We start from the raw sequence: 23,312 nt of genomic DNA, 5'->3' as shown, positions 1-23,312 counted from the left end.
TCTTCCCAGTGCTACATTTAGTGGTGTGCACCATTTACTCCAGATCCTTTTCTTCCTGTGATAGGGAATGTTAATATAGCAGAAAAAAGAAACAAAAATAGTGATGTTTGGTTTTCTGATCTAATAAAACTATATCAAATGAAATTTCAGGTTAAAATTTACATGAGGTGGGCATTGGCCATCTTACTTCTGTTAGCCAGGAACACCATGTAGTCACGATAGTAGTAACTGCTGTGTATTATGTGTTTACTCAGGCCACACCCTGCTTTTCCTTGCATTAGGAGTTATTGTTGCTATTCCACACATAAGGAGTGTGAGGTTTGGAGAACCAAGGAATATACCCAGGGCCATTCAGGGAAGGAAATGGGGGATTCAGTATTCAGCCCTTATTCATTTCTCCAAACTCCATTCTGTTGCATTGTTGTTGTTGTTTAAGAAAAATGAAGAACTCAAAAGATAAACTATTTAAATTGCAGCATAAACCAGTCTATAATCTGAGCCTTTCTGTTTGAGACGGTTAAAATCAATGATACGTGGGTTGCTTTGTACCTTTAGAGGTGCGTGTGTCCATACCGACCTCACAGTAAATTGTCTTATTGAAGATCACTTTGTTTGCAAGTAACAGACTCAAGATAGAAGCTTAAACAAAGTTTGTTCTTTTCGTATAGAAAGAAAGGTAGTAAGAGAGGCTCATAGCACCTGTCCCGTGAAATTCTTAGACACTCCTCGTAGCTCTGCAGTTCCCAGTGAGCCCTCCTCTGCTTGTGGCCAGACTCCAGCTGTACCTTCCGTCCCAGGGAAGAGTATGTATTTACTTCGCATTGGCCTGAGTGCAGAACCGCACTCAGCTAGAGTTCAAGGTTGGTGCTTGGCTCAGATTTGACTGAAGCATAGAGGTTGGACAGTCTCTGTTTCTGCCCCAGAAGTATATGCTAAAAGAAAATTATCTTTGACAGCCCTGTATTTTATAGTCTAGATCAGCTTTTCCCACTGTGAATGATTATACTAACAGGTTTGTCTGTTTGTCTGTTTTTTCCTTCTAGGAGTCTGGTCTGTCTGTGGACCCAAGTCAGAAAGAACCATTTGTGGAATTAAATCGAATATTAGAAGCATTAAAAGTCAGAGTTCTAAGGCCTGCTCTTGAGTAAGTTACTCTTTCTTTTAGGTACTATGAGGGGAACTTTGTAAGAAAATTTATTTGTAAAACAGAAGAGAGATATTTTGATAGGTCTGTCTTACCTAGGGTAGAATAAAGAGGATTTGAGAAAGGACTCTTGGATGTCTTTAAACCGAGTGAAATAGAGCTGCATAATATGAGAACATGGGCAGCCTACTTAACATAACAGTTGATCATGTTTCCAGAAGAAAAATAGGTTTACTTATCTATGCTCCAACACCTCTTTGGATAGACCAGTATTAAAACTGAAGCATTATTGTTTCAGCAATCTTTACATGATATTCGAGCTGCTATAATGTATTGAGGGTTGTGCTCTCATTCTGAGAGATGCTTTAGTTGGCTATGGGAGCTAAGTGATATTCATGAACAGATGAAAAATTCTGTATGAAAGATGTGTGTGAGTGTGCATGAAAGAGAAAGAGAGAAGGGAAAAAGGAATGTGTCAGGAGTCGAAGATAAGAGAATTCAGGTTTATGGGTGTCATATTGTATATGTGGAGATCAGAGGACAGCTTTGGGAGTCAGTTTTCTCTTCCACTGTGGATTCTTAGGATTGAACTCAAGTCATCAGGTTTCTGCTGCAAACTAGCAAGCACTTTAACTGACTGAGTCATGCCACTGGCCCAGATCACCACAATATACATGGTGCTATGAATTGAACCCAGGGGGATGCACAAGTGAACAACTGGATTTTGATGATTTACTGTGAACATACCATTTACTTGAGTTATCTGAAATATACCTGGGTACTTGTTGCTGGAATAGGGTTGGTGTGTGGTTTAAATAAGAATGGCCCCTACAGGGCTTATATAGTTGAAGAGTAGGGGTGTGGTGTTGGGGGAGTTGTGGGCCTTTTTGGAGGAGGTATGTCACTGGAAGTGGTCTTTAAGGTTTCAAAAGCCCACACCATTCCCAGTTGTGATCAGATAAAAACTCTCAGCTTCTGCTCCAGCACCATGCCAGCCCCTTGTCCCCTTGCTCCCTATTCCCTATTCCCTGCTCCCTGCCCCCTGCCCCCTGCTATGATGGTCATGAATTTACCCTCTGAACTGTAAGCAAGCTTCCAGTTAAGTGCTTCATTTTACAAGTTACCTTGGTCATGATGTCTCTTCATAACAGCAGAAAAAAATTATGAAATAATACAGTTGGCAGACTCTTGCATGAGGGCCAAATAATAAGTATTTTAGGTTTTGTAGATTAGTGAGATTTTTGTCACATTTTTCTTATTTTTTTTAAATTTAAATGTTATTTAAATGGGCAGAGTTGTGGGCCCTTTTGGAGAAGGTATGCTACTGGAAGTGGTCTTCAAGTTTCAAAAGCCCACACCATTCCCAGTTGTGATCAGATAAAAACTCTGAACTTCTGCTCCAGCACCATGCCTGGTGCTGTAAAATAGTTGGTCTTGGTATGTGTCACACAAAATAGGGAGTATGTTATTGTTTATCTCACGCCAGAGTCTAAATCCATTCTAAAGTTGTTAGTGTGATAATTAACTAGGTTATTTATAGTAAATAACATAAAGTGAAGATAAAGAACAAGATAACCAAAAGTAGCATGCTGATGTTTTAAAACTGGGGATATTTGAAATCATTGTTAATGATTGGCAATAACCCATGTGGCATTTGAATTTTGTGTTTAGGGTAGAAGTTACTGCATAGTTTTCTATTTTTGATCAGTTTCTTTTTTAATTGTATATTTCTAGAACTAGCTGAGATGAGCAAACAGAGGGTTCTTATGTTAATGTATGTGTTGTATGATTTTTGTATAAACTAAAAATATAAATGATCTGGTTAGGGCTAAACTCTTTAACTTTGTTAAAATGTGTGTGTGTGTGTGTGTGTGTGTGTGTGTGTGTGTGTGTGTGTGTGTGCACAAAATTTTGAATTGCTTGCTTGTACTGGGATAGAGAAAACTTTTTCTTCTAAAGTGGCTGCTTAGTATTTTGTTTGAGGTTATACCTGAATTTTACCTAACCTTTTGACTCCTGGGGGGAGGTCTTAAGACTCACTATGGATTATATATCTGACCATCTGAGGCCATAAAATGATTTCCTGGGACCTGCAAGGGCAATCCCTACTTGCCTCTGTTAGTGCAAAACCCTCCATTGTACAACTTGAGGGACCAAAAATAATTAAATGGTATAAGAAGGAAAAGAGAAGAGTAAAGGTTGTTTAATTTTTCACCTAGAGTAGAAAGTGTTGCCTTGGTTTATACTACAGCAGAGTTTTATTTGGGACAGGCTATCAACACTACCAGGCAGACTGCTGAGTCTCCCCAGGCCAGAAACTAGGTAGGAAGAAAAAGTCAGAAGGATGGGGTATGAGACTGCCCTTATACTTTTGTGGAATAATGTTTTGTTAATGGTCTTATGGCTAAGAAAATCCTGAGACACTATAGCATGAATAAATAAAACACAGTACCTGATGATCAGAGATTTGAATTACAAACTCAGGGGGCAACAGTTAAATAGTTTCTGGATGAGGCTGGAAAGATAGTTTTGTTTGTTTTAAGATTTATTTTCTTTATTCATATGAGTACACTGTAGCTATCTTCAGACACACCAGAAGGTGGCATCAGATCCCATTACAGATGGTTGTGAATCACCATGTGGTTGCTGGGAATTGAACTCAGGATCTCTGGAAGACCAGTCAGTGCTCTTAACTGCTGCGCCATCTCTCCAGCCCAGAAAAATGATTTAGAGGGCTGGCTGGTTGTTTTTTCAAAGGACCAGGGTTCAATTCTTGGTCCCCACACCGTGACTGTCTTAGTTAGAGTTTCATTGTTGTGAAGAGATACCATGACCATGGCAACTCTTACAAAGGACAACATTGGGACTTACTTATAGGTTCAGAGGTTCAGTCTATTATAGTTATGGTAAGAAGTATGGCCCCTTCTAGGCAGGCATGGCGCTGGAGGAGCTGAGAGTTATACCTCTTGTTCTGAATGCAGCTAGGAGAAGACTGGCTTTCAGGCAGCTAGAATGAGGTTCTTAAAGCCCACACCCACAGTGACACACTTCCTCCAACAAGGCCACACCTCCTAATAATGCCACAATGTGGGCCAAGCATATTCAAACCACCACAGTGACCCACAACCATCTGTAACTCTTGTTCAGGATTTGATACCCTCTTTTTTGGCCTCTGAGAATCAGACATGCACATGGTTACATACAAAAAACATCTGAACACATATTTTTTAGTTTTAAATAGTTTCTGGTGTTTGTTTCTTGTTCTTTAGTGCAAAGCTTCTCACAGGTGTGCAACCAACCCTTCATTTCAAGCAGCTCTTAGCAGCCACAGACAGTAGAAGAAACAGCTCTCCTGAGGAAACACAGCAAGGGCATCCAAGGTCGAACAAGTTAGATTTTCCTCCTAGTGTTTGATTTTTCTTCTTTTTATCCAATTAATTGGCCTTAATTCTGAGAAGACAAAAAAAAGAAAGGTGATCCATTTAAAACTAATTCTCTGTATACGCTAAGTGATGGAAAAAGAACACTTCAATTAAAGAGAAGCTAATTTAAAAAAGTGTGGGTATGGTGTACACACCCATAATCCTAGCACTTGGAAGATGGAGGCAAGATCAGAATTCAAGGTCATCCTTTGGTAGTTAAGGAACATCCTCTGGAAGTTAAGGCCAATCTGGGCTTCCTGTCTCAGAAAAGGGTCTAATGAGGTACAGGTGTCAGGGTTACAGGAAAGGATGCAACAGAGGGACTATTTACTGCTGGTGAAAGGCTATAGGAAGATCTGAGCCTGTTCCTCAGGAAAAGAATATGCATTATCTAACTATCCTACTGAGGGTCCAGCAGTGTTAGAACAAAGTGGGCCTGTATATCTGAGAACCTCAATATGTGTGTTTTATGCTTTGTTTTAATATTTTTGTTCTTAACCAATAAGGTCTTAGGTAGCTTAGGTTGGCCTTGATTTTGTGATTATCCTACTACCTCTACCTCCCAAGTGCTGGGATCAGTGGCTGGCTTGCTTGTGTTGAACTAGACACTCATGTACAATACGCCAGGCCTCCCCACTTCCTCTTCCCCTGTTCTTTTTGAAACAAAATTTCACTGATGCTCTGTAGCTCATGCTGATATTGGTCCTTAGTGCTGGGATTACAGGCATGTACCACCATATATGACTATAAGTCTTTTAAGAAAAAAGTTGTGTGTGTGTGTGTGTAACTTGCAGAAATTAGTTCTTTTCCCCATGTGTACCTTGGAAATTTAACTCAGATTGCCAGTCCTGGTGGCAAGTGTCTTTGCCCTTTGATTAATCCTACCTCTCTGTATGGTTTCTTAAACAGCTAACAAAAAGGACAGGCTGGAGAGATGGCTTAGCAGTTAAGAGCACTTACTGCTCTTTGAAAGGTCCCAAGTTCAGTTCCCAGCACACACATTGAGTGGCTCACAACCATCTATAACTTCTGTTTCGAGGATCTGACACTCTTCTAAATTCTGCACTAATGGGTACATACATGGGCATAATTTAAAAAATAATAAAAATATCTTTTTAAAAAGTCAAAGGCACGGGGTTGGGGATTTAGCTCAGTGGTAGAGCGCTTGCCTAGGAAGCGCAAGGCCCTGGGTTCGGTCCCCAGCTCTGAAAAAAAGAACCAAAAAAAAAAAAAGTCAAAGGCACATCATCTCTGAGATGAACAAACCATTAGTACTTTTAATGATGGAATTAGCCAGTGACCAAGACTTCACCATTTGGAAATACCAGTCCCCCATTTGTGAAAAAAATTCATATACTATATTTTAATCATATTTTTGTCTCTCCCCGTTTCTACAAGATCCTCACAGCCTCCCTTCCCATGTATTATGTTCTTTTTTTCTCTCTTTCAAAAACAAAACAAAACAAAAAAAGCAAACAACAAAAACCCAAGAACACAGCACAAAACCACAAAAAGGAAAATCTAAATAAATAAGCAAATGACCAGTAAGAGGGGGGAAAAAAATCCCAAAGCAAGCAAATTAAAACAAAAAGTCTACAAAAATACCATTGAGTTCATTTTGTGTTGGCTGACTACACCTGGGCATGGGGCTTCTACCTCGCTGTCTGCACATTGTCCAGTTGTGTGTCTTTGCTATCAAAAGCTACTGAAAGGAATCCAAATAGATTCCCAGCTACTGAAAGAATTTCTCCGATGTGATCTATGAATATAGTACTATGTTATTAGGAGTCATTTTAATGCTATGTTTTTGTATCAGAGTAGGACTGATTCTTGGCCATTTTAGCAGTATCAGATATGGGTTCCATTTCATGGAGTAGGCCTTGTATATAATCAGAAAGTGGTTGATTACACCCATAACATTTATGCTTTTATTGCACCCAATATACCCTATAGGTAGATCACTGTTGTAGATCTTAGGGTTTGTAGCTAATGATATTAATGATTACCTTTTTTCTCAAGTAATGTGCAGAGTACCGTCTAGTAGTGCCATGACTACTTGCAGGGGTGAAGCTTCCAGTAGGGCACAAGTTAACTTCTCTGGGTTGGAGAACATGAGTAAATATTTTCTACAATAGAGCCTTACCATCAGGTTGTGAAGAATAAACAATAATTTTGGCAATGGTCTGTGATGTTTGGGAGTTTTGGTAAAGCCCCTTTGACCAACAACGCAACAAGAAGCAACCCATTTGGGCTGGAGAGAAGGCTCAGTGTTAGGAGCACAGATTGCTCTTCCAGAGGTCCTGAGTTCAATCCCCAGCAACCACATGGTGGCTCACAACCATCTAGAATGGGATCTGATGATGCCCTCTTCTGGTGTGTCTGAAGACAGAGATGGTGTACTCATATACATTAAATAAAATAAAAAAATCTTAAAAAAAAAAAAAAAAGAAGTAACCCATTTCTGGAACTGTAAGTTGGGACATTATTTGGTGACTGCATTTGCATTTCTTTCGTTTATGTTAGGAAGTTACTACAGTAGTATGTTTATATATGGTTTTTCAAATGGCCTTTAGTGTTAGTTGTCTCTACCCAAATTCTCTTTTACCCTTTTCTCTCTTCCCCCTCTCCTATTTAATGTTCTTACTCTAGTTTCCCCTTCATCTGTCCTTTTTTTTATTTTTATTTTTTCGGAACTGGGGACCGAACCCAGGGCCTTGTGCTTTCTAGGCAAGCGCTCTACCACTGAGCTAAATCCCCAACCCCCATCTGTCCTTTTTTTACAATATTCTATTACTCCTCTCCATTGGAGATCCTCTCTGGCTTCTTAGTATCTCCTTAACTTTTGTGGTTATTTCCAGACTAAAAGTCCAAATTAATCCTTGTTCAACTGCAACTATAAACAGTAAATTTAGCTGGGTGTGATCTTGCCCAGAGATCACCACTCCCTTAATATCTTTATCTCCTGAACACAGGTTTCAGGTCCATTTCACTTCTTGGTGCCCTTTTATTATTACTTGAACCACACACTTTGAATTTTTAAGCTCGTATATTATAAGCTTGCTATGCTTGATCAGAATGCATGAGCAGAGAACAAAAGTCCCTGCTGAGCTTTTTTGATACTTCTTGGTGAATGCAATTAATATAAATCTCTCAGCTAGACTCTTCAGACAAAGGAAAAAAACAGCACATTCTTCACCAAAATACCACAAAAAACAGTCTCTAGATTACATACTGAAACTCTTCTCCACTGAAACTTCTTGGGCCAGGTTTACACAGTCAGCAAAACACAGTCTTCCATATTCCTACTAGGATGGCCTGTTAAGCCCCACTTAAAGCATTCCACTGCTTTCCAAAGCCCCGAAATCCACATTCTTCCAAACAAAGGCATAGTCAGGCTTATCACAGGAATACCCCACTTTTGGTACCAACTTCTGTCTTAGGGTTTTGAAGTGGAGACTTAAGGGTCAGTTGGATGGTGTTTTGCTAAGGCAAACACATGAAGGAACATTTCGTTAACATGGGCACGGGTGTAAAAGGCTAAGGCAGACTCAAGGAATATTTTGCTGAAGCAGATGGATGCAGGAGAGAGGGTGTGCTAAAGCAAGCACATGAAAAGACACTTGATAAAGGATTCTTTTTTTGGGGGGGGTTCTTTTTTTCGGAGCTGGGGACCGAACCCAGAGCCTTGCGCTTCCTAGGCAAGCGCTCTACCACTGAGCTAAATCCCCAACCCCAAAGGATTCTTTATTAACAGCATGAGTGTATTGGTGTGCTTTACGTTGCATAGTTGAGCTGCATTTGTCGGGACTCCATAGAGAGAAACAAACAAACAAACAAAAACTTCTGGTGATATAGTACAGTTTCTTGCCACTTCTATTCACTTGGGCTGATTGACAGAGTGATGTCAGCTGAGACAGACAAGACCCGTGCTGAGGCCAGGCACATGGAGGACACGTGGTGTTTGGAGTGTGTAAATAGGACTTGGTGGACAGGAGCTGAGCTTGACTTGCTGGTACAGCAGCTGTGCAACACCTGTGGATCTTGGATCTTTGCTGATCTTTGCTGAGAGAGGCGTAGCCAAGAACTTCTCTAGGTCACTCCTGTTGACTTGAGCCAAGGCTGAGGCCTGGCTGTTTCTGCTAGGTAGTGCCACCACCACTGATTAGAGTTTGCTATCCCGATTCTACTGAACTGGACTGCTGGTGTATCCGTGAAGTGTTTCCAAGTGGATCAAGCTGCAGCTGTTAACCTGTGAACTTAACTGCTGATTCCCAGACTACACAGATGGGAATTGCTCCAAAGAACCTTACTGAACAGGTCCACTTCACCCATATCCTTTCTTTCCCACTACCTCTAGTGGCAGGTTAAAGTGTTTAAAAACCATCATTAAAAATACGATTTGAAAAAAATTAAAATTACAGGGTTTTATTGCTGTGAGGAGATGTTGTTGTAAAAATAAAAAAATAAAAAAGTAATGAAGGTCTTTTACCCCACTTGGTCTGCACCGTGGTGCCCCAAGATATCTGCTAGATATCTTGGCGGAAACACATCCCAACTTCGCGGCGGCCCAGACCAGTTGCCCCACACTCCATTGCATTACTTAAATCTACACATTAAAGAACACACAACACAATAATCTTTGACCCAGTTGGTAAGATATAATTGCCCACTGAAACATACAAAGCCCGGTACCATCCATCCCTTAGGAACATTGATAACCTGTAAATACACAGAGCAGAATCTTAACATCACCTGCCATGGCTTCTCCCCGTCTTCTCCTCCAAACTTCTCTCCTGCCCATCCTTCTCCAGTGATAGGCCTCCTTCTATCCTGTTCCTGCCCCTCACCTCTACAAAATCAAAGGGGAGGTGGTTCTGGTGAAGTTACCTGAGTTCTGAGTGTGTGACTAGGCAGCTGTCCTTGGGGCAGTGGAATTAGCATCAAAATACAGATAACTTCAGGGCAAACCACCACCAGGAGATACCTTGACCAAGGCAATTCTTTTTTTTTTTTTTTTTTTTTTTTTTGGTTCTTTTTTTTCCGGAGCTGGGGATTGAACCCAGGGCCTTGCACTTCCTAGGCAAGCGCTCTACCACTGAGCTAAATCCCCAACCCCGAGGCAATTCTTTTAAAAGACATCATAGGGGCTGGCTTATAGTTTCAGAGGTTTAGTCCATTATTATCAAGGTGTGAGCATGGCAGTATCCAGGCAGGCATGGCACAGGAGATATTGAGAGTTCACCATCTTGTTCTGCAGACAAAGAGAAATAGACTAGCATCCTCAGACAGCTGGGAGAAAGGTCTCAAAGCCCATCCCCACAGTAACACACTTCCTCCAACAAGGCCACAGTGCTATTCCACTAGATCACACCTACAAATAGTATTACTCCCTGGGCCAACCATATTCAAACCATCACAGTCTCCTTCGGTTGTCTTATTGCTGTATCTGGGACTTCAAGTACTATTTTGAACAGGTATGAAAGGAATGTACACCCTTGTCTTATTCCTGATATTAGTGGAGATAGTTTAAATTTCTCTCCATTTTAGGTTACTATTGTTTGTGAGACTGCTGGAAGTCACCTTGTTGTGTTGTGGTATGTCCCTGTACTTGTACACTTCCAGAACTTTTATCCTGAAAGGATGCTGAGTTTTGTCAAAGGCCTTTTCTATATCTAATGAGATGATTGTGTGGTTTTTGTCTTTCAGTCTGTTTATATTGTGGATTATGTTTATTGATTTATGCCATCCTGGCATCTCTGTGATAACTCCAACTTCATCATAATGGATAACTTTTTTTTAAACATGTTTTTGGATTTAGTTTGCAAGAAATTTGAGAATTTTTGCATTTATGTTCATAAGGGATATTGATCTATAATTGTATTTTCTGTTGGGTCTTTGTGTGGTTTTGGTGTCAGGGTGAGAGTGGCTCTATAAAAAGAATTAATAAATGTTCCATTTCCATTTTGTGGAAGAGTTTGAAGAGTATTGGCATTGATTCTTCTTTGAAGGTTTTGATAGTATTCTGAGCTGCATACCTCTAGCCCTGGGCTCTTTGTGAGACTTTTAATTGCTGCTCCTATTTCACTAGGAGTTACCAGTCTGATTAAGTTGTTTATTTGATCTTGATTTAACTTCCATATCAAGAACTGCCTTTGTAGTGTTCTATAAGTTTAGGTATGTTGTGATTTCCTTTTTGTTTTGTTTTTTTGTTTGGTTGGTTTTGTTTTTAGGTTTTTGTTTGTTTGTTTTTTAAGATTTATTTATTTTACATATGTGAGTACACTGTCACTGTCTTCAGACACACCAGAGGAGGGCATCAGATCCCATTACAGATGGTAGTTCCCACCATGTGGTTGCTGGGAATTGAACTCAGGACCCCTGGAAGAACAGTCAGTGCTCTTAGCCTCTGAGCCATCTGTCCAGCCCATAGATTTTTGAGACAAGATTTTTCTGTGTACCTTGGCTGTCCGGTGCCTCTGCCTTCCCAGTGCTGAGACTAAAGGCATGCACTACCACTGCCTGGTGTGTTTTCCTTTTTATTCAGTTCTAAACATTTTTAATTTTTTTCATAATTTCAGCCTTGACTCATTTTTTTCGTTCAGTAGTCGAGATCTATTGAAATTTTCTTTTTGTCCTAGTATGTGTTCAATATTAGCAAAAGTTCAAATAACTGCTTATAAGAGAATGTATTCTTTAGTGTTTGGGTGAAATATTCTGTAGATGTCTTCTGGTTCCGTTTGATTTATGACATTATTTGGCTTCACATTTCTCTGTTTAGTTTGATGCCTGTCTTGTCTGTTCATGAGTTGCCTGAAATCACTGGTTGAGGGTCATTATGTGATTTTAGCTGTAGTGGTATTTCTTTTTTGAACTTGGTACCCTGTGTTCAGTTCATAGATGTTTAGAATTGCCATATCCTCTTGGTGGATTTTTTTTTTCCTTTCTGGGGGGGGGGGGGGAGAAATGTCCTCTATCTCCTTGATTAGGTTGAATTTGAAGTTTGTTTTGTCAGATATTAAAATACCCACATCTATTTGCTTTTTGGGTCTATTTGCTTTAAATATTTTTATCATTATTTTTAACCCTGGAGTGATGTCTATGTTTGATGGTGAGGTATATTTTTGGATGCAGCCAAAAGATGAATCCTACATTCATTTTTAATTTTTTAAAATGTATTCGTTTTGTTTTATGTGTTTTTGCCTACAAGTATGCCTGTGAGCCATGGGCATGCTTGGTGGTGCCTTTGGAGAGGTAGGTCAGAAGGAATTGGATCTCCTAGAACTGGAGTTACAGGTATTTGTGAACCACCACGTGGGTGCTGGGAATCAAACCTACATCCTCTGCAAGTGCTTTTAACCATCGCTCTATCCCTGGATTCTGTTTTCTAGTGCAGTCTGTCAGTCTGTGTCTCTCTAGTCCAGTCTGTCAGTCTGTGTCTCTTTATTTGGGGAATTGAGGGCATTGCTTTTTGAGAACTGTTGGTGAGCAGTAGGGTTATTGATTCTGTTTATTTGTTGTTATGATGTGGGTTGTTTCTGCACATTCTGATTTACTGTTCCGAGATTACAGATTCTTTGTGTCTTCTTGAATATAATTAACCTCTTCACGCTGAGGGTTTCCTTCTAGCACATTCTGTAGATACGGATTGATAAACAGAAATTGCTTAAATTTGTTTTTATTGTGGAATGTGTGTCTTTCTCTGTCAGTTGTAAGTGGTAGGTCGCTATACTAGGCGTAGGAGTCTAAGCTGGCATCTGTGGTCCCTCTGTTTATAGAAGACCCATTCAGACCCTTCTGGTTTTCAGAGTCTCCATTAAGAAGTCAGGCATGGGCTGGAGAGATGGCTCAGTGGTTAAGAGCACCCGACTGCTCTTCCAGAGGTCATGAGTTCAATTCCCAGCAACCACATGGTGGCTCACAACCATCTGTAAAGAGATCCGATTCCCTCTTCTGGTGTATCTGAAGACAGCTACAGTGTACTTATATATAATAAATGAATAAATCTTTAAAAAAAAAAAAAGAAGTCAGGCATATTCTAATGGGCCTGTCTGTATGTGACTCGGTCTTTGTAGCTTTTAACATCCTTCCTCCCCACCCCACCCCTGAGTGTTTAGTGTTCAGTTATGTGTTGTGGGAAATTTTTTTCTAGTCCTGTCTGTTTGGTGTTTTGTGTGTTTATACTTTAATAGGCAGCTCCTTTAGATGGAGAAATGTCTTTGATTCTGTTAAAAGTTGTATTATTTGCCTTTGACTTGAGTTTTTCTCCTTCCTCTATTTGTATTACTTGTAGATTTGGTGTTTTTATAGTGTCTCTGATTTGCTGGATTGTTTTTGGATTTAACATTTTCTTTGACTTACTTATCCATTGCTTCTGCTTTGTCTTCATGACCTGAAATTCTCTCTCTTCCATATCTTGTAATCTGTTGGTGAGGCTGACATCTGAGGCTTTTATTTGACCTCCTAAATTTTTCATTTTTAATTTTATCTGTTTTGTTTTTCTGTTTCTGCTTTCATGTTTTGAAACGTTTTCATCATTTCATTCTACTGTTTGTGTTTTCATGGTCTTCATTGAGGTATTTATTCATACCTTCTTCTAATATACTTATGCTTGGTAATTTGAAGCCCTTCTCTTGTATGCCAGTTAAATTTCATTTCTCGGGCCTCCTGCAGTAGATTCGTTTGTTTCTGGAGGGACAATCTAAATGTTTACTATTTATATTTGTGTTTTGGGACTCGGATCTAGGTGTCTGCAGTTAGGATATTTGAGGTGTTTTTTTGGTGTAGTTATCTGGTCCTCTCTTTTTTGGTGGGTGTTCTATGCTTTGGTTAATGTTGCCCTGCCTGGATCCTAATTAATTGTGCTGGTGTATGATCCTTGGTTGAGAGTGTTGTGGGTTGGATCAGCAGGACACAAAGAAGGGGTTGGAGGAAAGGCCAGGAGATAGAGAGACACTGTGTCCACACCAAGAGGGCTGATAATATCGTTGGATGAACTGTTAGTGGTCATTTATCTTCACAGTGATGTTAGGAAGTTGTTAGCTCTTTTGATTTTGTGGTGTTTGCCTTTCTTTGAATTTTAAAGACATTTGGATTGTACTATTAATAACTTCCCATTAAGTTTATACTTGTAGGGCTGAGTATTGTTAATCATTCCCAAGAAGGAAAAAAAAAGTAGGGTGTCAGAAGTCTTCCCAAGGAATACTAGAAGGGAAGGGTATTTGTAGTCTCTAACATGCTGGAGAAGGTCTGTAATGGGGTGGAAGGGAGAGACGGCTCAGCGGTTAAGAGCACTCACTGGCTGCTCTTCCAGAGGTCCTGAGTTCAATTCCCAGAAACCACATGGTGGCTCACAACCATCTGTAACAGAGTTTGATGTCCTCTTCTGGTGGGTCCAAGAGAGTGGCAATGTAATTATATGCAAAAATAAATAAGTCTTTATTTTAAAAAAGCATGCTGGAGAAGGGTATAGTGGTACAGGTTGTGAGCCTTAGCCAGATGCATTTTTCTTTCATTGTTACCAGAAATAGTCACCCATTCAAGTGGCAAATTTAGGAGAGGAGAGGGAGAGCTAACCATGTGAGTGAAATCATGTTATTATCTGAGGGGTGATGGAAATTATATATGCAGAGCCTTACATATACCAAGCCTTTTCACAGGGTACAATGCTGCTGTAATTGTGCTGTGAGCGTCAGTGTAGGCTACTTCTGACTTAGTCACTGAGTACCATTATTGTGGGGGGAGGTTCTGTTTATGAGAGACCTAAAAGGTTTCTTATTTAGAGAATGCAGTGGCTAAAGAGTTGTCCTTTGACAACAGCAAAGGGATGCTGATCTGTGCCCTCAGCCTACAGGAAGCTGTGGTGTAAAGTGAACCGAGGCAGAGCGGCTTCTGTCTTTCAGTTTGGGTTGAACTGTGAGCAGTAAGTTGACCAGCCCTTGGCTGCCTGTGTCCAGGAGAACCGTGCGTACTCCAACACGAAATCTGAACTTCCTTAAAGCCTAAAGTCATTCTTGGGCATATACACAGAGAACCCTGCAGCGCAAGTCATCACTGTAGCTGGGAAATAAGTATAAGCACCCAGTCTCAGAAAATCAAAACATATGCATGTTTCCCGTCTTGCTGATTCTTTAGCATGAACTTTAAAGATGATGCCATCATGTCACAAAGTAAAGAGGGTAAGTGTACTTGCTTGACACATTTACTTCTGCTTTGGATAAAAGCCTTTACTTTTATAAAAATTCAAATTTCCTTAATGTGCAGCCTAAATGTTAAAAGTTGGTTGGATCATTGGGAGAAGACTGTAATCTCAGGTCGGGGATCTGGAAAAGCATTGTTGGGTTTTTTTGTTTATTTTGTTTTGCTTTTTGTTTTTGTTTCATCCACTCAAAATTGTCATTCATTTATTAGTGTTAGGTGACTTGAGAAAGTTAACGGTAGGGATAAGAGTGCCGGCGGGAAGGTACTAGCTAGTAAGTACAGTGGAATAAGAGTTACTCAGATTTTATGTCACCTTTATTTTGTCCTCCCTACCCCATATGCTAGGGATCAAACCAGAGGCCTTGTGTATGCTGGGCAAGCGCTCTGCCACCAAACTCTATTCCCAGCACAGTTGCTCACATTTTATATTCATACCTGGTTCCTGTTCCAGGTCCTTGGTGAATTGGGTTAGCTGAAACATGTCCAAGTAAAGGTCAATTAAAGGGTAGATTTTATAGTTGAATATTTATCAGAATGAAGCTTCCTTCTCACCTTTGTAAACTTTGGCTTTAACAGCTCATCTGAGGTGCACATCTGTTTTTATGACATGGCAGTCCCAGTTAAAGATGAATGGTCAGTCCCTCCTTGTGCAGCTGCTGCCTGATCACTCATGGCACTTTGGAGTTTCAGAAGAGAGCATTATTATTTCCCTCTGTGACATTATATCTATACAAATCCCTTTGTCATGTGTAGCACAGTGAGCATGTATGCTTTTTTTTTTTTTCCCTGAAAGTACTGGGACTTAGTGGTGAGCACTTGTTGCTCTTCCAGAAGACCTGGGCTTAGTTCCTAGCACTCGAGACAGATCAAAACTATAACTCCAGTTCTAGGAGCTCCAGTGCCCTCCTTTGGCCTCCAAGGGCACCTGACATGCACACATGCATAATGTATGGGGACACACACACACACACACACACAGACACACACACACACACACGTCAGTCTTAAAGACCGCAAGAACCTTGAGAAATCTCTTTGGTTTCTGATTTTGTTTCTTTTGTGTATTCTTGTTGTTGCAGTGCTGTGGGTTGAACCCAGAGCCCTTTTATTTGTGTAAACAAACACTCCATCGCTGAGCTGTATCTACAGCCTCTATGTTTGCTGGTTCTTAATACTAAAGTGAGTAGCATAAAGTCCGACCAAGGTTTAGAATTTAGAAATAAGAGATTCCAGGCCCATGGTGAACTAGTGTATCAGGTAAAGGTGCTTGCACCAAGCCTCACCACCATCCCATGGTGGGAGGAAAGAACTGACATCATGGGCTGTCCTCTTGACCTCCACATGAAGGATAATGTTAGTATAGAATGAAAGCATAATAAATGGGAGAGTGTAATTTAAAAAATAAGAGACTCTCCTTCAGAATTTTGGTTTATTTACAAATATGCTTGCTTAATAGGAAGAAGGGTGATTCTAAGTGATTTAGGTTTGAATCTCAAGGCTTACACTAGAGAGTGTGGTCCTCTTTAAATCCAAGTGTATCATGTGATGTACCAGAGCCATTATACTGTAATACCTTATTGAAGAAATAATTATCTAACTTCTTATGATTTCCTTTGTGTTTGCATCTCCTGATGGTTGATGTTTCCACAACCTCCCACAAGAGGGCACACTAGACCCTCTTTTCTCATGCTAGATGTCAACCAGTTTTTAAAGCCTCTTACTCATGCCCTCGATTACCCTTAAAACCTTTTCTGTTGCTGTAGGTGGGCAGTATCAAACCGAGAAATGCTCATAGCCCAAAACAGCTCCTTGGAATTTAAACTACACCGACTGTATTTTATTAGCTTGTTAATGGGTGGAACTACAAATCAGCGAGAAGCCTTACAATATGCGAAAAATTTCCAGCCGTTTGCTCTAAATCATCAAAAGGGTGAGTCTGGAGTCAGACCGATGTTTGATGTTTTTCCTTTGTACTTTGGGGAGGGAGCATAGGCAAGGTGGGGAGAGTACAGGGAGTTGAAACGGTCTCTGTGTATAGCCCAGGCTGGTCTCAAACTTGTAATCCTCTTAGGTCAGCCTCCCAGAGTGCTAGGAGTACAGATGAGCACCACCGGCATGGTTGAGGTAGAGATCTTTAGTGTTTGGGGCGAGCCAGTATCCACTCCAGTATCCACTCCTTGTGTCCTTCATACATATTTGCTAATAACTAAAACTATTGGGATAACTGGCAGTTAGGGACTCCTTAATGTAAGGACTCTGACAAGACCAAGGTATGACTTTCTCTTTGGCTACTCCCCTCTCACCACGTGCTGCTGCCACACATGTGTCGGAGTGGCTACTTAATCACCAAACAGATACGTCAGTGTCAGACTAAGAAGTTAAGTTCACTATTTTCAGTGCTTTCCTTTTCTCGTCCTCTCTATGCTGTGTCTGTAATTAAGGAGGAGGACTTGCGATCACACTTTGCGACCAGAATGTTTACATTGTTTTAGAGTATGTCATATGGGATGGAGATGTTCTTAGCTTTCTCAACCTATTCACAAGTAAATACTGTTTCAGACATATGTGAACACCTTCATTTTGCTGGTGCTTTTTCTTTCAGACATTCAGGTATTGATGGGAAGCCTTGTGTACCTGAGACAAGGGATTGAAAACTCACCATATGTTCACCTACTTGATGCAAACCAGTGGGCTGACATCTGTGACATCTTTACACGGGATGCTTGTGCCCTCCTAGGGCTCTCCGTGGAGTCTCCTCTCAGCGTCAGGTGTAGTAATGGGCCCTAGGTACTCTGAAATGGGCACTGTACTGGGCAGCTTTTCCTGTTGCCTTTATGGTTAAACCAGTAGATTGTGTTGTCTTTCTGGAGACACGTATAGTTGGTACTTCAAGTGCTTGCCACAGATGGCAGTGACACGGTTTAGATCAGTGTTTCTCCAAATGCGACCTGGGAAACAGGGAGTCCGAAAACCCTTTCCACTGCTGACATTTGCACAGATGATGCAGAAACAGAAGTAAGTTAAATGCCAGGGTCTGTGTTGTGGGGACATTGATGCCAGCCTCAGCAGGTATGTGCAGCAACTCCTCCCTACCACACTGGCTGCCTAGGAGACGCCTGCTGAGCTCTGCAGTACTTTGGGTAGGCAGTAGAGACTTGATTTATGCTGATATTTGGGTCTGCATCTTTTTAACATTCTCTCTCTGACACAATAGGGCACTTGCATAAAGCGTTTAGTTTCATGCCACAGCATGATGCTTGTCAGACAAAGCTCCTGTGTGCTGAGTTATGAACTGTCTTGTTACAGGATAGTTTTTACTTCAACTAATTTGCCACAGACACTCCAGCTTATTGTGTTTATTGTGATTTTAAATGAATCAATCAGTACGTTTTAATTTCTAACATTAAGTGATCTAATCTATGAAAACTAAACCACAGTTTATTCACATTCTGGGTTTTGACACTTACTTTTCTAAGTGAATGAAGTAAGCTTGTCACATTAAAGGAAGCAAGTTTGTGTATCTTTCTATACAATGATAAAGGTCAAGATTTTAAACTAAAGTTAAGTTTTGGTTCTGAGCTTGTAAAGCTCTTTCTAATGAGACTGGTGAAGACATTGTAGTTTAAAAAAATATTGTAAACTGGAGGGAAAACTTTGGAATGTTTAATTCATATAACCTTCCGTAATCATACTCGAAGAGGAGACAGGCTCAGAAGAATTTCTTGCCCTGTAAATGTTACAGCACAGACAACTGTGTTTGGGGGCACACTGGCATTTAGGCCTCACACTTCCTCAGCCCTCCTTGACCTAATGAGATTTGTGCTCATAATGATGGCTCTTCCCTTTCAGCACAGAATGCCAGAGCTACCTCTCTTCTGATAAGCAAGCCATTTTTTTTTTAAATTATGAGGAATTAAGTGGAAATTAAATGTCCTATCAAAAAACAATCTTTTCAAAGCTTTCTCCTTTTTTTCATTTCTCCCACACTGGCTAGGGTTATGTGGTAGCACTAAAGTTTTATGTTTTATTTGCAAAGGGAATTATATTAGTAATTATAGGAAATAGAGCTGAAGACTGGGACTGGGAGGATGGGGGAGAAAAACGAGTTAGTTTTCTTTGAGTTTTCTTTCTGCATCCTGTCTACTTGCTAGGCACTGTACTTTAGGGTTAGCATCCCTGGGGTAGGCACTGTGCTGTAAGGTTAGCATCCCTGGGGTAGGCACTGTGCTTTAGGGTTAGCATCCCTGGGATAGGCACTGTGCTGTAAGGTTAGCATCCCTGGGGCAGGCACTGTGCTATAAGGTTAGCATCCCTGGGGTAGGCACTGTGCTTTAGGGTTAGCATCCCTGGGGTAGGCACTGTGCTTTAGGGTTAGCATCCCTGGGGTAGGCACTGTGCTGTAAGGTTAGCATCCCTGGGGTAGGCACTGTGCTTTAGGGTTAGCATCCCTGGGGTTGGCACTGTGCTTTAGGGTTAACATCCCTGGGGTTGGCACTGTGCTTTAGGGTTAGCATCCCTGGGGTTGGCACTGTGCTTTAGGGTTAGCATCCCTGGGGTTGGCACTGTGCTTTAGGGTTAGCATCCCTGGGGTTGGCACTGTGCTGTAAGGTTAGCATCCCTGGGGTTGGCACTGTGCTTTAGGGTTAGCATCCCTGGGGTTGGCACTGTACTTTAGGGTTAGCATCCCTGGGGTTGGCACTGTGCTGTAAGGTTAGCATCCCTGGGGTTGGCACTAATGCTTCCCTTTTTTGCCCTCAGTTTCTCAGCAGGTTGTGTGGCGCTGCCTGCACTAATTAACATCAAAGCTGTGATTGAACAGAGGCAGTGTACTGGAGTTTGGAACCAGAAAGACGAATTACCTGTGAGTTCAATTGACAATTTATTTACCTTTCTTGCCCTAGAAGGTGTTTTCAAAGTACTCATCATGCCATTTAACCAGAAAACACTATTACAGCTATTCAGCATGGTTTTTTGTTTGTTTTTGTTTTGATGCACATAACATGAGTGAACAGTAAGGTTGGATATAGCTCAGTGGAAGACCATTGCCTGGCAGGCTTGAAGCTTTGGACCTAGTCTCCTCACCACTCTAAAAAGGAAACATGTCAGTTAACTAATTAAAATTAAAATAGGTAAGAGGGAGGTGATGGAACACACTTAATTCTAGCTCTCAGAAGGGAGAGGCAGGAAGATGTTTGTGAGTTTGAGCCCAGCCTGGCCTACATAGTAAGTTCCAGGACAATCAGGGCCTCTTTCTTACTGAGACACTGTCTTAAAAAAAATGAAACAAGAAAATAGATTTGAAGGATTTTAACCCGAAATTATCATTTCTGAGATAATTGTGTCACAGATGCCGGAGGGTTGAATTAATAAGCCTTTGACATTAGCTTCTTTTCCCACACCTGCACATAGATTTGTCTGCAGTTAGCTTGTTCCTTCAGCTGTAAGCCTGTCAGTTGGTTGCACCAACTAGAGCAGCTTGCTGAGGGTGGTTTGTGACTAAAGGCACAGGTGCCTTCCTGGTGCTACATGTGGTCAGGGCATAAGCAACACTGTACTCTACTGCTGCTGCTTGAGCAAATGAAAGAACTCTGTTTCTTAAGCAGATGCCAAGCTTCTGGCAGTTTTATGATCTTTCTGTGAGCTTCTTTGACATATGCACACTGACGTAGAGGAATCTATAGGATCCCCGCTGACAGTGTGCATCTGACTGGGAGAGTATCAAGAGGAAGGGGTTGGTAATCTTTCCTCAGGAAAGATTTGTTGTACTTTTGGCTTTTGTGCGCCCCTCCCTTTCTTTTGGGGAGTGGGGAGTCAGGGGATACCCTAACTATATAGTCCAATTTGGGTTTCCTCTGATCTTCTTGGGCACTGGCTTTATAGGTGTGTTCCACCATTTTTTCAGTATTGTAGTTTGGACTCAGATCCTTGTGCACACTGAATTCCTTCCCCTTTGTCAGTTTTCCTTAAAGAACCTTATGAATTGACTAAGTCTGTGTGTCACTGGCTGCCGTAGATCTCATTTTGTCTTGTATCCATCAGATACAAGAGACCTCAAACTCAAAACCCCTTTCTCTACTGGGACTAAAGGTGTGTGTCACCACGCCTGGCAGTAATGGACTTTTAGTACAGGAGCTGTTGTAGATGGGAAGAAAGAAAAGGGAGGGAGGGAGGAAGGCAGGCAGGCAGGCAGGCAGGCAGGCAGGCAGGCAGGCAGGCAGGCAGGCAGGCAGGCAGGCAGGCAGGCCATGTATTGGTGGAGACTCAGCTGGTCTGCTAGATGACTTCAAACTTTTATATAATTGGATTTATTTGTGGCAAAAACACAATGTTGATATCATGCCTTGAGCTTTTAATGTGAACAAATGACAAAAATCCTGCTGAGATTTAGCTTAAGTGTTATTGGTATTACAAGCCTGTAATTCCAGACATTTGGGAGGCTGAGGCAAGAAGACTGTAAATTCAAAGCCTGCCTGGACAACTTATAGAGAGCCTATCTCAAAAGCAAAAAAAGGGGGGAACATGCACCAAGAGGTGATGGTGGCAGGTAGGGTACTGGATTAAAGCCTGCCTAGTCACATGCAAACCTCCACTTTGGACTCTAGCACTGGGGGAAAAAAAAAACAAAACAAAAATCCCTCCTTCGGGTTTTCTCTGGACCATGTCATGCAAATTACAGAGGAAACTCAGATCTGGTCACCTAGAAGGCAGCTCTATTTAGATTGCCCTTGGAGGAGTCGATGCACTGAATTTATCACCTAACCAGGCATTTCTACAGAAGTCAGGGTCTGCTTCTGCTCTTGGGATATGTTCTGGTGAAATTACAAGGTATTTAGGCCAGGGATATGGCTTAGTGCTGGGCCAGGCTGCCTGGTACCACCAAAAAAAGATACTTAACTTTTGAGCGTCATGTTTGATCTTCTCAGACCCCAGATTCAGTTTGAAAAGCAATGTTGTAGTTTTGCAGATGAAGATTTAACTAGCCTCTGTGCATTTCTCTTTTTTGAACAGATTGAAGTGGACCTTGGTAAAAAGTGCTGGTATCATTCCATATTTGCCTGTCCCATTCTTCGTCAGCAAACAACAGATAACAACCCACCCATGAAATTGGTTTGTGGTCATATTATATCAAGAGATGCCCTGAATAAAATGTTTAATGGTAGCAAGTAAGTGTCAGACTTCTTAAATATTAAATAGATCTGTCTTGTAGGAAGTAAGATGTAATAAGGATAAATGAATGCATCCAAAATCTTTTATATATTTGGTTGGTTCCCCAACCCCCCAGGGTTTCTTTGTATAGCCATGGCTGATCTGTAGAGTAGGCCAGCCTCGATCTCGGACATTTGTCTGAGTACTGGGATTAGTGTGTAACACTGTGCTTAGCCATAACTACACTGAGAAATGAGTTTTCTTAACTAGTCATAGAAAGTGGGTTATGTCTAATCTCTTTGGTTAGTTTAACCTGCAGTCTAAATTTGGTAAATAGACTTGTAAATGTTCTCTAATCCTTGTGTGCCCTTCCCTCCAGGCTTTAAGTGTAGTTACTATGCATGTCCTACTCCCTTCTTTGTTTCACTTCTCTCACTTAGGGCTTTATTGTGGAGCTATTTTTATATGTTGCAAAAAGAGCCCTTTGTTATGATGATGTTAAAGCTGTGGATGAGCAGGCATGGTGGTGCTTGCTTCTAATCCCAGCACTTGAGTGGTGGAGGTAGGACCCGGAGTGCAAGGTCATCCCAACTATGTAGCAAGTTAGAAGGGTCATCTTGAGCTACATGAGATTGTCTCAACTACTTTTGCTGCCCTCCCCCAATGTAGATTACTCTGCAGTGTGGAAATATGATTATTCAGCTATTTTCCTCTTGGTGAATACAGTGCCAGTGTGTTGTCCACATGTGATAATTGCTACCAGTGTAATCATGGTTCAAAGCTCATAGACATTTGTAATTTTACAGACAATGAGCCCAATTTAAAACAAAACAGATCTCCAAGGTATTCTAACTTAGGCAGTTGGAGGGGTCTTGACTCAGGTTGGTTCTGGCCCCATTGTGGGAAGGCCCTTTCCTGGGAGGTCTGTTGCTTGAAAGAAACTGTTTATACCCTTCCCAGACCACACAGAAACCCTGGCAGTGCAGATTGGTGGTGATTGTGGTCACTGAAACGCATGTGGGCTGTCCTTTATGCAGACTGATAGCTCACAACAGATTTGCTGTCCTTGAATAGATTTGAAATTCATTTAAGGACAGGTACACCGTAAACCTCGGTGGATGGAGATTAGATTACTTCTTAAACTCAGGAATTATTTTCAAGAAGTTGTCTTTATTTTACCTGTAAAACATTTTTCTCCAATTACTAAATATCAAAGAGGCTTTCTGGTTAAGATCTGACTTCTGTGTTGTTTTCTGTGACCCTTCAAAGCCTGGCTGACAGTTCTGTTTAGAGCATAGTTAGTCCTCCAGGCAAAGCAAACACCTACGCTCTGCTTCTGTACATGCTGTAGGTGTGGGTTGTTAGAATGTGCTCTATACCTGTGCGCAGGGCTGATGTTATTT

The 23,312-nt window shown here is 41.1% G+C and overlaps 1 protein-coding gene and 1 non-coding gene across 3 annotated transcripts in view; one reads left to right on the top strand and one right to left on the bottom strand.

Annotated features, from left to right (window-relative positions):
• The window catches only part of Rmnd5a (required for meiotic nuclear division 5 homolog A), a 56,929-nt gene that overhangs the window by 29,027 nt on the left and 4,590 nt on the right, over window positions 1-23,312 (top strand). For both annotated transcript variants that reach the window (NM_001427218.1, NM_001427217.1), the window contains exons 4-8: window positions 1,044-1,144; window positions 16,527-16,693; window positions 17,366-17,531; window positions 19,522-19,624; window positions 21,772-21,926. In NM_001427218.1, coding sequence (NP_001414147.1) covers window positions 1,044-1,144; window positions 16,527-16,693; window positions 17,366-17,531; window positions 19,522-19,624; window positions 21,772-21,926 — 692 coding nt within the window. The remainder of the gene's footprint in view (window positions 1-1,043; window positions 1,145-16,526; window positions 16,694-17,365; window positions 17,532-19,521; window positions 19,625-21,771; window positions 21,927-23,312) is intronic.
• Trnas-aga32 (transfer RNA serine (anticodon AGA) 32) lies at window positions 7,252-7,325 on the bottom strand. The gene has a single exon. It is a non-coding gene; the product is annotated as a tRNA-Ser (tRNA).

This window comes from Rattus norvegicus, chromosome 4, assembly GCF_036323735.1.
Source record: "Rattus norvegicus strain BN/NHsdMcwi chromosome 4, GRCr8, whole genome shotgun sequence".
In the NCBI taxonomy this organism is placed as follows: domain Eukaryota; kingdom Metazoa; phylum Chordata; class Mammalia; order Rodentia; family Muridae; genus Rattus; species Rattus norvegicus.
The sequence above is the reverse complement of the archived record's forward strand: the minus strand, read 5'-3'. Positions and strand labels throughout refer to the sequence as shown.